This window comes from Oncorhynchus mykiss, chromosome 23 (assembly GCF_057628025.1).
Source record: "Oncorhynchus mykiss isolate SJ-2025 chromosome 23, ASM5762802v1, whole genome shotgun sequence".
NCBI lineage: Eukaryota > Metazoa > Chordata > Actinopteri > Salmoniformes > Salmonidae > Oncorhynchus > Oncorhynchus mykiss.
Genome location: NC_143044.1, coordinates 32,865,001 through 32,879,339, shown reverse-complemented (window position 1 = coordinate 32,879,339; position 14,339 = coordinate 32,865,001). Strand labels below are relative to the sequence as shown.

The 14,339-nt window shown below is 42.7% G+C and overlaps 1 protein-coding gene across 5 annotated transcripts in view; it reads right to left on the bottom strand.

Annotated features, from left to right (window-relative positions):
* baiap2b (BAR/IMD domain containing adaptor protein 2b) overlaps window positions 1-14,339 on the bottom strand; it is a 158,717-nt gene that overhangs the window by 18,561 nt on the left and 125,817 nt on the right. For all 5 annotated transcript variants that reach the window (XM_090217318.1, XM_036960473.2, XM_090217317.1 and 2 more), the window contains 4 exons: window positions 6,878-7,163; window positions 4,060-4,264; window positions 3,650-3,721; window positions 3,257-3,428 (listed from right to left, as the gene is read on the bottom strand). In XM_090217318.1, the coding sequence (XP_090073444.1) occupies window positions 3,257-3,428; window positions 3,650-3,721; window positions 4,060-4,264; window positions 6,878-7,163 (735 nt within the window). The remainder of the gene's footprint in view (window positions 1-3,256; window positions 3,429-3,649; window positions 3,722-4,059; window positions 4,265-6,877; window positions 7,164-14,339) is intronic.

The following is a 14,339-nucleotide window of genomic DNA, read 5'->3' as shown; positions in this document are numbered from 1 at the left end:
TGTACTCCCTGTTCACCCACGACTGCATGGCCTGGCACGACTCCAACACCATCATTAAGTTTGCAGATGACACAACAGTGGTAGGCCTGATCACCGACAACGACGAGACAGCTTATAGGGAGGAGGTCAGAGACCTGGCCAGGTGGTGCCAGAATAACAACCTATCCCTCAACGTAACCAAGACTAAGGAGATGATTGTGGACTACAGGAAAAGGAGGACCGAGCATGCCCCCATTCTCATCTATGGGGCTGTAGTGGAGCAGGTTGAGAGCTTCAAGTTCCTTGGTGTCCACATCAACAACAAACTAGAATGGTCCAAACACACCAAGACAGTTGTGAAGAGGGCACGACAAAGCCTATTCCCCCTCAGGAAACTAAAAGGATTTGGCATGGGTCCTGAGATCCTCAAAAGGTTCTACAGCTGCACCATCGAGAGCATCCTGACTGGTTGCATCACTGCCTGGTACGTTAATTGCTCTTCCTCTGACTGCAAGGAATGACAGAGGGTAGTGCGTACGGCCCAGTACATCACTGGGGCTAAGCTGCCATCCAGGACCTCTACACCAGGCGTTGTCAGAGGAAGGCCCTAAAAATTGTCAAAGACCCCAGCCACCCACCCCAGTCATAGACTGTTCTCTCTACGGTACCCTGAGTGCCAAGTCTACAACAAAAAGGCTTCTCAACAGTTTAACCCCCAAGCCATAAGACTCCTGAACAGGTAATCAAATGGCTACCCGGAATATTTGCATTATGTGCAGCCCCCCAACCTCCCCAACACCTATTTTTATGCTGCTGCTACTCTCTGTTTATCATATATGCAGTCACTTTAACTATACATTCATGTACATACTACCTCAATTGGGCCGACTAACCAGTGCTTCCTCATATTGGCTAACCAGGCTATCTGCATTGTGTCCCACCCACCACCGCCAACCCCTCTTTTACGCTACTGCTACTCTCTGGTCATCATATATGCATAGTAACTTTAACCATAGCTACATGTACATACTACCTCAATCAGCCTGACTAACAGGTGTCTGTATGTAGCCTCACTACTTTTATAGCCTCACTCCTGTATATAGCCTGTCTTTTTACTGTTATTTTATTTCTTTACCTACCTGTTGTTCACCTAATATATTTTTTACACTATTGGTTAGAGCCTGTAAGTAAGCATTTCACTGTTGTATTCAGCGTACGTGACAAACAAACTTTGATTTGATTTGATTTGTCAATCCAGCATGATTTCTGCCACACACAAAACAACTTAACTCGGGACTGGGAAATCTGACTTCAATGAGTTCAAGACAACTGGGAACTCAGGAAAAGGGTTCCCGAGTGGCGCAGTGGTCTAAGGCACATCATCTCAGAGCAAGAGGCGTCACTACAGTCCCCGGTTTGAACCCAGGCTGAATCACATCCTGCTGTGATTGTGAGTCCCATAGGGCGGCGCACAATTGGCCCAGTGCCGCCGGGGTAGGCTGTCATTGTAAATAAGAATTTGTTTGTAACTGACTTGCAGAGTTAAATATAAGTATAAATAAAAACGAGCTCCGACTGGGAAAGTAAATTTAAACGGTCATCCAACTTGGAATTGTAAGTTGGGAACTCGGGCCTCTTTCTAGAGCTATGACCTGAAGATCCCTGATGTCATCATGATTCAACCTTTTTTTCCAAGAGTTCCCAGTTGTCTTGAAAGCACCAACAACCCAGAGAATGAGTGACTTTGATGATAAAATTTGGCCAAAAAGTACTGCCCACGCCACCTTTAAGTAAGCACAGCACTAGAAGGTGAGTCCAAAAATATATTGTATGCTGCTGCATAAATGATGTAATATGCCAGGGAGATATGTATACTGTAGCTAAGAAAGTAATACTAAATGTATGCTTTGTAGTAAGCTGTTAGTAGCCCATTTGCCTCACCCTAATAATTTGGTCTATTTTCCCTTCTTAATTTTGCCTACTGTTTTGACTTGGTGGTGCACATGTAGCCTATAACCTGTTTTAGAGAAATGTAATCATCAAATTTTGTAAGAGATTTCATTGTCTGCTTATATGCCCCCTTTATTTATCCTACACTTTGGACTTGGTGTACAGGGAGAACACTGTAAGAACTCTGAATTCTGTCACTGTATATTTGAAAAGTGTTGAACAAATAGTTATATTGACTACGTCTGTCCTAGCTCACTCATTAATTGCCTCTTATCCGCTTGTCGTCCCCTTATGCCATAGTTTGCACATCTCAATTCTCAGTAGAAACCACAATTGTTTAAGCAAGTCAGCCATATCAGCTATGTTTTTTTAAAAGGCAGTAAATGAGACTGAAGGAACTGTTTCGCTGCCAGACAAGGCTCAGCTGATAGCCAGGTTTAGCAGTGGTAAGGTGTTGGGACTTGTGTTCGGTCTCTGCTGTTGGGACAGTTTGTGGGCACAGTTTGTCACCGTTACAGTGCAATTAATATATTGTTTAGTGTTGTGTTGTGTAGTGGCTTTGCTGGCATGCATCCCCACCATTTTTGTGTTTGTTTGCATGCTAAAAATCGCCAGTGGGGTTAGGGTTAAGGTAAGGGTACGGTTTTTGAATAGGACTGAATTGTGTGTCCCCACAAGTTTTACAAGACACACACTGTCTCTCTGTGTTTCTCTCTGACGCACTACCATCCCATCAGCTCAGCTACCGTTTCCAAAGCAGAGGGAACTGATCTCTGTGTGTGAGTCTTTTTTGGGGGGGGTTGTATGTGGATCCCGAATGGCGCAGCAGTCTATGGCACTGCATCTCAGTGCTTGAGGTGTCACTACAGACACCCTGGTTCAAATTCAGGCTCTATCACAATCGGCCGTGATTGGGAGTTCCATAGGGCGGCGCACAATTGGCCCAGCGTCATCCGGGTTTGGCCGGTGTAGGCCATCATTGTAAATAGGAATTTGATCTCAACTGACTTGCCTAGTTAAATAAAGGTTAAATAAAGGTTATGTGTGGATGCCAAAGTTCAAGTTTCATGTTTTAATAGTCGTATGTACAGGATACACATGGTATCCTCGACAATGCAACAACAATAATAAAAGATAAGAATACGAACATAAAGTAAATGGCTCAGTAGAATAGATTACACATTTTAGCATAAATATAGCACAGGAAGGCACAATTTATAGCCCAATATTTACACGTGTTTGGGGGAAGGAGGGATTGGGGGTCAAGTGTGTGTGTCTTTTTGTGTGTCTGTGTGTGCGTGTCTGTGTGTGTGTTGTTTTTGTTTACCTGTGAGAAGCCTGGCCCTGTCATGCTGTATGGGCGCTGTTGTCTGCTGTGTGCCATCGCAGCGCTCTGTGCCAGCAGGCGAGATGACATACCGTAGTCAGGGGGAGGGGCACTTGCCATGTCCTCTCTCTCCAACAGGTTGCCTGTGCTGCTGCTCTTACCATGGTGGAGACTGGAAACAGACATACAGTCAGTTAGTTACACACAGACTGAAATGAGAATAGCTGATTACTGGAACCAGACATAATTAGACAAAGCCATAGCCAGAACTGAAAATAACTGATCTCACATGAACAGATAATTTTGAAATGAATAACACAAAGATGAGCATTAAAGGTCTGTTTCCTTGCAAATACCCAACACAATACTGCAAAAAAAAAAGAGAAAATGTACTTGTTGACTTGTAGTTTGTCGCTTTCAGTCTCGGGGATGACACGTGTGTAAGAGAAAGGGAACCAGCCCCGCCTGATGAGGAGACACAAGGATTCAACAACAGCAACAGTAATTCAACATTGACAGCAGCATTTGACAACAAAACCAAGAGTTAGGAAACTTACTGTATGATTTCATATCTCATGTAAAGATTCACCCTAATAAATACCATTAAGAAGATGCTTTTCTCCAGAGCAACTTACAGTCATGCGTGCATACATTTTTCACGTATAGGTGGTCCCGAGAATCAAACCCCACTATTGTGGCATTGCCAGTGACATGCTCTACCAACAGAGCTTCAGAGGACCACCAACTAAATGTTACTTATGGTGACATAGACAAAGTGAATCAGATGGAGTTAGGCTACTTACATCTTGTTCTTCTCGTTCTCTCCATAGTGCCATCCATCGCGGGCCTCAGGCACCAGCAGGGTGATGACGTCTCCTTCAGAGAAGCTGAGCAGGGTGCTGTTGTCCCCAGCCGCATGGGAGAAAATGGCCTGGACACGGGTACGACCGTTCCTCTCCAGCCCTGCTGCCATAGAGCTAGACCGGGGAAGGGTTCGGGTCTCTGGACCTGGAGGAGCGAGGGAGAAAGGAACAGAGACTATCACAACAAATCTAGGGATGTGTTCATTGGACACCAAAACGGAAGAAAACAGAATGAAACAGGGAGTTACTAGCTGGACCTCTTAAAACGTTTCGCTACAGTGGGAGCAGAGACTATATCTACAGGTGTAGGATCTTAATTTGACCAGTGTTGTCGCAGCAAAAGAATCCTGAGCAGGATTTGAACATTTAGTCCATAATGCTGCTTGATTTGTGGTTAGGCTGTCTGGCCAAAATTAGGCTACATGAAATGTGCAATACTGTTACTCAAAATCATGATTTTCATACATTTACTGAAAACCCGCATTAACACACGGTTATGTCAGCTCAATCTAAAATAGATACGGATTCAATTGAGCTCCAAGATTTAGTCCTTAGTCCTATACAGATGGACAGTCAGATCCTAATTTTATCACTCTTTTGTTGTTGAGAATTTTCCTTCGATTAATTTAAATCGCTCATTAGCACAGAACTTCTGAGATACAGGTTGAATCAAACCATGTATTTTTTCCATTATTCTTAAAGCCTTTCCTCTGCCCTTCACCTCATTTTTATATGAACCTAATTCACCTAGGATTTGTGGCATTTTGCCTGAAAGATATAAACAGACAAATGTTTACAAAATCGTAATTGCTAAAATATACTTAAGTATCAAAAGTAATAATTTCAAATTTCTTATATTAATCAAACCAGATGGTGCCATTTTCTTGTTTTTTTTTATTTACAGATAGCTAGGGTTCCACTTCAACACTCAGACATAATTACAAATTAAGCATGTGTGTTTAGTGAGTCTGCCAGATCAGAGAAAGTAGGGATGAACAGGGAGGTTCTCTTGAAAAGTGTGTGAATTAGACCAATTTCAGGGAAAATGTACAGAGTAAAAAGTACATCATTTTCTTTAGGAATTTAGTGAAGTAAAAGTAAATAGTAAAGTAAAGTACAGATATCCAAAAAAGCTACTTAAGTAGTACTTTATAACCTCTACGGGATCAGTGTCCCTATACCGGAATGGTTGAGCTAACGTGTGCCAGTGTGATTAGCATGACGTTGTAAGTAACATCAAACTTATATAGGCAGAAAGCTGAAATTCTTGTTAATCTAACTGCACTGTCCAATTCACGGTAGCTATTACAGTGAAATAAATACCATTGTTTGAGTAGAGTGCACAACATAAAAAAAAAATTATTACGGCAACTGGTTGGATACATTCACCTCTGAAGGTAAATAATGTACTTACATTCAGTAATCATGGTCTGATTTGTAATTCTGAGAGTCCCAGAGATAAAATGTAGCATAGTTTTGTTTGATAAAATGCATTTTATATTCAAATGTAGGAACTGGGTTCTACAGTTTGAACCCCTGCTGTCTCTGGCTCCACACCCACCCCGCCCGGCCATCTAGATGTGTGAAAGTTACTGTATAAGCTAATGAGCCATCATATGACATTCCTGGGAGTCTGTAAACGTACATTTTGTATTACCATATCATTTTTGTATGTTCTCTATAGTTATGTACTTGAAAATGTATCAATGTCCAATTCGCCACATTTGGGCAGACTTGATACAAAATATTGTCCAGTATTGCAATGCTTCACTGGATCAATCTGAAACACACTACTGCCATCTAATGGCCAACATTTTAATTGTGCCTAAACGGCAACATTATATTATAGTCTTTCTCTTGCATTTCAAAGATGGAACAAAAAAAAATCAGAAAACACATGTTTTTTTGTTTGTATTATCTTTTACCAGATCAAATGTGTTATATTCACCTACATTCATTTCACATTTCCACAAACTTCAAAGTGTTTCTTTTCAAATGGCATCAAGTATATGCATATCCTTGCTTTAGGTCCTGAGCTACAGGCAGTTAGATTTGGGTATGTCATTTTAGACGAAAATTGAAAAAAAGGTTGATCCTTTAATTAATAAAGTATTTTTGCTAAAGTACTTTACACCACTGGTCCCTCTTAGATGTCACGTCGGTTGATACATTTCTATTTTTTCATTAATAAAATCCTTTTACATAAACTCCCACTGTACCTAATATCATTCCTAAACTTTCGGGGGAGGGGATACTTATTCAGTTGCAAAACTGAATGCATTCAACCGAAATGTGTCTTCGTATTTAACCCAACCCCTCTAACTGCAGGTGTACACTGTGATAAAAGGTGGGATAGGAGCCATTAAAAGTAGATGGAGGGAACAAGAGCAGCACACACTGCACAAAATTTGCTCCTTGACCGCATGGAGTGTATATCTAATTCTTGAAGGTCACAAACAAGCAGTTCTGTCACCAAGGTCTTTGTGACTGTGGCTAAATTCCTAAAAGTACACTAGTGATGTATTCTGTAATATTCTAACTTGACTGCCTATATTGCGGAATGTCATTGAGCCCCCATAATGCATTGGTTTTTATAGTACTGTACTGTAATATTGAATTGCAGTAGCTAACTGTAAGATTTTAGAAAAACATTTTCATCAATTTGTTACAGTGTAGCTACTGTACATGTGTTTCCGGTGCCCAACTTTGAGGGCCTCTCTAAATGTTTATGGAGCTCCGCTATCCTGGTCCTCCTTACCCATGGTGGTGTTGCTCTTGGCGGGGGCGTTCTTGCGTACGGGTAGGGTGTTGGAGTAGACCTCGCTGCCCTGTCTGTGGGGCTGGGAGTGGTGCTGGGAGGAGGCCTTAGCCACCTGGGACTGTAGGGCCTGAGCCTGTAGGGCCTGAGCCTGGGCTTGGGCCATCTTCCCCTCCATCCAGTGTTGGTAGTCCTCCCCTCCTCCCCCTCCTGCTCCTCCATGCGCCCCTGCCGTTCCGTTCATTATGGGCATCCCTCCGTCCACTCCTCCTGGTCCCATTAGACGCTGAAGGGAAGGAGGTAGGGAGGAAGGAAGGAAGGAAAGCATGTGTTGATTTGTTAAGCAAAGATGGTGGATAAATTAAAATGAACTACTTTAAGCCATTTACCATATCATATTTTTACAAGGTTCCTGTCTGTGTAAGAGGCTGTTCCCTCTTTCGCTTGTGCATGCTTTCCTGTGTGAGCTCACGGTTCCTCCATAATCTCTGGCATGCTCACGGTTTCTTCATAATCTCTGGCATGCTCACAGTTCCTCCATAATCTCTGACATGCTCACATGAGAGAGGGAACAGCTGGCTCTGGTCTACTTATTGTCCCGTCCCTGCTCGTATGTGTTCAATTCAACCTCACACTTGGGTCTATATATTATGAACTGTACCCAGAACTCACCCTGTCTAATTTCAACTGAAATTGTGCAAGATTAAACAGCGCTGACAATTCCATTAGGAATTAGGGAATTAGGGAATTTACCTAGCTAAATTGTACAGCCAACATTTTGTCTACGTGGATGCTGTTACAATAACCAAACTGTTGGATAAACAAATCATTTGTGAAACCATGATGTGATGTATGAAAGGATTGGATGTTGCATGCAATTTCAATGTGGTTTGAGTTGTTTTACGTATAAGCAAATTTGATTGAGATGATCTCACTGCAATACTGTGCCCATGTTGCCTGATGTAGGTGTTTCAAAGAACTGTCAGTCAAGGTGAGCTACCTGCCCACTCAGTCTGTCTTTTTACACTTCCTGATTGGAAATGAGAGAAAAAGTATGTTTTCTCAAAGTCTGAGTATATTTATTGTAAAAATAAATATGGGTGATGTTTTAGTCAGTCAAAAGGCAATTGTACATGGGAATCACGATGACTGTGCGGGACCTTTAAAGCGCGAGGCTCAACTTCTCGGCTGTTTTGTTCCCGTGGCTACCACATTGTAAAGGCGTGAAGCGAACCAGTGCAGATACTGTGTGTGACCGCGAAGTCGTGCATCTCGCTCATCGCAATATATGCCGTGCTGCTCGTGGCAACATACAGTACCAGTCAAAAGTTTGACAACACCCACTCAAGGGTTTTTCTTTATTTTTACTATTTTCTACATTGTAGAATAATAGTGAAGATATCAAAACTATGAAATAACACATATGTAATCATGTAGTAACCAAAAAAGTGTTAAACAAATCAAAATATATTCTTCAAAGTAGCCACCCTTTGCCTTGATGATAGCTTTGCACACTCTTGGCATTCTCTCAACCAAGCCAACTGACATTTACTCCTGAGGTGCTGACTTGTTGCACCCTCGACAACTACTGTGATTATTATTATTGGACCATGCTGGTCATTTATGAACATTTGAACATCTTGGCCATGTTCTGTTATAATCCCCACCCGGCACAGCCAGAAGAGGACTGGCCACCCCTCATAGCCTGGTTCCTCTCTAGGTTTCTTCCTAGGTTTTGGCCTTTCTAGGGAGTTATTCCTAGCCATCGTGCTTCTACACCTGCATTGCTTGCTGTTTGGGGGTTTAGGCTGGGTTTCTGTACAGCACTTTGATATATCAGCTGATGTAAAAAGGGCTATATAAATACATTTGATTTGATTTGATTTGATTTGAACCAGCTTCATGAGGTAGTCACCTGGAATGCATTTCAATTAACAGTTGCGCCTTGTTAAAAGTTAATTTGTGGAATTTCTTTCCTTCTTAATGCGTTTCAGATAATCATTTGTGTTGTGACAAGGAAGAGGGTGGTATACAGAAGATAACCCTTTGGTAAAAGACCAAGTCAAGAACAGCTCTAATAAGCAAAGAGAAATGACAGTCCATTATTAATTTAAGACATGAAAGTCAGTCAATACGGAAAATGTAGTCGCAAAAAACATCAACCGCTATGATGAAACTGAGACCCAGAGTTAACTCTGCTGCAGAGGATAAGTTCAATAGAGTTACCAGCATCAGAAATTTCAGCTCAAATAAATGCTTCACAGAGTTCAAGTAACAGACACATCTCAACATCAACTGTCAGAGGACCGGGGCTGTTTTTGGTTCGAGCTAGGCACCTAAGTTAAAGCTACATCATACAATGACATTCTGGACAATTCTGTGCTTCCAACTTTGTGGAAGCACAGTTTGGGGAAGGACCTTTCCTGTTTCAGCATGACAATGCCCAAATGCACAAAGCGAGGTCCATTCAGAAATAGTTTGTCAGGATCGGTTTGGAAGAACTTGACTGGCCTGCACAGAGCCCTGACCTCAACCCCATCAAACACCTTTGGGATGAATTGGAATGCCGACTGCGAGCCAGGCCTAATTGTCCAACAGCTCACAAATAGCTGAATGGAAGTCCCCGAAGCAATGTTCCAACATCTAGTGGAAATCCTTCCCAGAAGAGTGGAGGCTATTATAGCACCAAAGGGGGGACCAACTCTATATTAATGCCCATGATTTTGGAATGAGATGTTAGACGAGCAGGTGTCCACATACTTTTGGTCATGTAGTGTATTACTGTACCACACACCACACACACACACACACACACGCATGCACACACACGCATGCACATACACATAAACACAACAATGATAATAATTATAATAAGACAGAAGACTGGAGAAGAGGCAGGGTGTGAAAGAACCATGGCCCAACAGCTCCAAAGAACATGTTTCTGTTTCTTCCTACTGGCAACATTTTAATTAGCATGCAGCACTAACAACTTTATTTGCATCAGCAAATGTTTGTTTGTGTGTGTGTGTGTGTGTGTGTGTGTGTGTGTGTGTGTGTGTGTGTGTGTGTGTGTGTGTGTGTGTGTGTGTGTGTGTGTGTGTGTGTGTGTGTGTGTGTGTGTGTGTCAAAGGGGTTCTGTGTTCTGAAGGAGAAGCTCTGAGAGATTCCGTAATGGAATCCCAACATCCTTGGGCATCGCTAGGCAACAGACTCAACAAGCTCTCACAGTCTCACAGCAGAATTAGACGTTCAGCCACGTTCTCCAAACGTCAAATTTTGAAGTTGCTCCAAATATAAAATTTAGAAGTTAAGGGTTAAGGGGTTAGTCACTCATTACACATGGTTAAGGTAAGGGTTAAGGTTTGGGATAGAGTTAAAACATTACATTCAGTCACTCATTACAAAGGGTTAAGGTACTAATCAAATCACATACACATATTTAGCCGATGTTATTGCGGGTGTAGCGAAATGCTTGTGTTCCTAGCTCCAACAGTGCAGTAGCATCTAACAGTGCAGTAGTATCTAAAAACGGTTCACAACAATACACACAAAGCTATAAGTAAAACAGTGGAATTAAGAAATATATAAATATTATATTGAGCAATGTCAGAGTGGCATTGACTAAAATACAGTAGAATATAATACAGTATGTACATATGAGATAAGTAAAGCAGTATGTAAACATTATTAAAGTGACTATTGTCCATTATTAAAGTGACAAGTGTTCCATTATTAAAGTGGTCAGTGATTCCAAGTCTATCTATATAGGGCAGCTGTCACACCCTGACCATAGTTTGCTTTGTATGTTTCTATGTTTTGTTTGGTCAGGGTGTGATCTGAGTGGGCATTCTATGTTACATGTCTAGTTTGTCTATTTCTATGTTTGGCCTGATATGGTTCTCAATCAGAGGCAGGTGTTAGTCATTGTCTCTGATTGGGAACCATATTTAGGTAGCCTGTTTGGTGTTGGGTTTTGTGGGTGATTGTTCCTGTCTCTGTGTTTGCACCAGATAGGGCTTGTTTGGTTTTTCACATTTCTTGTTTTGTTAGTCTATTCATGTATAGTTTATTGATTAAAGAACCATGAATAATAACCACTCTGCGTTTTGGTCCGCCTCTCCTTCGACTCAAGAAAACCGTTACAGCAGCAGCCTGTAAGGTTCAGGCTTGCGTAACTGGGTGGAAGCTGGCTAGTGATGGCTATTTAACAGTCTGATGGCCTTAAGATTGAAAAACAGCTTCTGTCTCTCAGTCCCAGCTTTGATGCACCTGTACTGTCCTCGCCCTCTGGATGATAGCGAGATGAACAGGCCGTGGCTCGGGTGGTTGATGTCCTTGATGATATTTTTTGGCCTTCCTGTGACAACAGGTGCTGTAGGTGTCCTGGATGGCAGGTAGTTTGCCCCCGCAAATGCGTTGGGCAGACTGCACCACCCTCTGGAGAACACTGTGGTTGCGGGCGGTGCAGTTGCCGTACCAGGCCTCACGTATACAGCCTCACAGGATGCTCTCAATTGTGCATCTGTAGAAGTTTGTGAGGGTTTTAGGGGCCAAGCCACATTTTTTTCAGCCTCTTGAGGATGAAGAGGTGCTGTTGTGCCTTCTTCACCACACTGTCTGTGTGGGTTGACCATTTCAGAACGTCAGTGATGTGTACGATGAGGGACTTGAAGCTTTTCACCTTCAATGCGGTCCCATCGATATGGATAGGGGCCTGCTCCCTCTGCAGTTTCCTGTAGTCAACAATCAGATACTTTATTTTGTTGACGTTGAGTGAGAGGTTCTATTCCTGGCACCACTCTCCCAGGGGCCTCACCTCCTCCCTGTAGGCTGTCTCGTCATTGTTGGTAATCAGGCCCACTACTGTTGTGTCATCTGCAAACTTGATGATTGAGTTGGAGGCGTGTGTGGCCACGCAGTCATGGGTGAACAGGGAGTACAGGAGGGGGCTGAGCACGTACACTTGTGGGGCCCCTGTGTTGCGGATCAGCGAAGTGAAGGTGTTGTGTCCTACCTTCACCACTTGGGCGCAGCCCGTCAGGCAGTCCAGGACCCAGTTTCACAGGTCGGGGTTCAGACCCAGGTCCCCTAACATAATGATGAGCTTGGAGGGTACTATGGTGTTGAATGCTGAGCTATAGTTAATGAATAGCATTCTTACATAGGTATTCCTCTTGTCCAGATGGGATAGGGCAGTGTGCAGTGCGATGGCATCGTCTGTGGATCTATTGGGGCGGTAAGAACATTTAAGTGGGTCTAGGGCAGGTGTGGGCAACTCCAGTCCTCGAGGGCCTGATTTGGTGTCACACTTTTTCTCTATCTCTAGCAAACACAGCTGATTAATCAAATTGCAAAGATCATGATTAGTTTATTATTGGAGTCGGGTGTGTTACCTGGAGCTGGGGCAAAACTGTGACGCCAATCAGGCCCTTGAGGACTGGAATTGCCCATCCCTGACCTAGGGTATCAGGTAAGATAGAGGTGATATAATCCTTAATTAGCCTCTCAAAGCACTTCATGATGACAGAAGTGAGTGCTACGGGGAGATAGTAATTTAGTTCAGTTACCTTTGCTTTCTTGGGTACAGGAACAATTGTGGACATCTTGAAAGCAAGTGGGGACAGCAGATTGGGATAGGGAGAGATTGAATATGTCCGTAAACACTCCAGCCAGCTGGTCTGCGCATGCTCTGAGGACGTGGCTAGGGATGCTGTCTGAGCCAGCAGCCTTGTGAGGGTTAACATGCTTAATGTGTTTGAGCCAATCAGTTGTGTTGTGACAAGGTAGGGGTGGTATCCAGAAGATAGTCCTATTTGGTAAAAGACCAAGTCCATATTATGGCCGAGTCCATATGAAGAACAGCTCAAATAAGCAAAAAGAAACAACAGTCCATCATTACTTTAAGACATGAAGGTCAGTCAATTTCCCAAAATTTCAAGAACTTTGAAGGTTTCTTCAAGTGCAGTTGCAAAAACCATCAAGTGCGAGGATGAAACTGTCTCTCATGAGGTCCACTACAGGAAAGACCCAGAGTTACCTCTGCTGCAGAGGATAAGTTCATTGGAATTACCAGCCTTAGAAATTACAGCTCAAATAAATGCTTCACAAAGTTCAAGTAACGGACACATCTCAACATCAACTGTTCAGAGGAGACTGTGTGAACAGGTTTTCAAGGTTGAATTGATGCAAAGAAACCACTACTAATAGACACCAATAATAAGAAGAGACTTGCTTGGGCCAACAAACATGAGCAATGGACATTAGACCGGTGGAAATCTGTCTGTCCTTTGATCTGATGAGTTCAAATTTGACATTTTTGGTTCCAACCGAAAATCTTTGAGATGCAAAGTAGGTGAACGGATGATCTCTGCATGTGTGGTTCCCACCGTGAAGCATGGAGGTGGTGGTGTGATGGTGCTTTGCTGGTGACACTGTCAGTGATTTATTTAGAATTCAAGGCACACTTAACCAGCATGGCTACCACAGCATTCTGAGGCAATACACTATCCCATCTGGTTTGCGCTTAGTGGGACTATCATTTGTTTTTCAACAGGACAATGATCCAAAACACACCTCCAGACTGTGTAAGGGCTATTTGACCAAGGAGAGTGATGGAGTGCTGTATCAGATGACCTGGCCTCCACAATCATCTGACCTCAACCCAATTGAGATGGTTTGGGATGAGTTGGACCACAGAGTGAAGGAAAAGCAGCCAACAAGGGCTCAGCATATGTGGGAACTCCTTCAAGACTGTTGGAAAAGCATTCCTCATGAAGCAAGTTGAGAGAATGCCAAGAGTGTGCAAAGCTGTCATCGAGGCAAATGGTGGCTACTTTGAAGAATCTCAAATGTAAAATATATTTTGATTTGTTTAACACTTTTTTGGTTACTACATGATTCCATATGTGTTATTTCATAGTTAGCAGACAAGATTTGCTTAGAATTCCGTGGCATTATTTTATAGTATGAAGAATACAAGTGAACCAAGCTGAATAAAATATACTGTAGACACCTTAGGAAAGCCACAGAAAAAGGAATCTGGTTGATATCCCTTTCAATGGTCAATAGGAATGCATAGGAACACAGAGCTTTCAAAATAAGAGTCACTTCCTGATTGGATTGTTCTCAGGCTTTCGCCTGAAATATCAGTTCTGTTATACTCACAGACAATATTTTTACAGTTTTGGAAACTTTAGAGTGTTTTCTATCCTGGGCTGTCAATTATATGCATATTCTAGCATCTGGTCCTGAGAAATAGGCCGTTTACTTTGGGAATGTTATTTCCAAAAATAAAAGTAGTGCCCCCTAGCTTCAAGAGGTTTTAAATGTCTTACGTCGGCCACGGTGAAGGAGAGCCCACAGTCCTTGGTAGTGTGCAGCGTCGGTGGCACTGTGTTATCCACAAAGTGGGCGAAGGTGTTTAGCTTGTCCGGGAGCAAGACGTCGTTGTGCGCTACGTGGC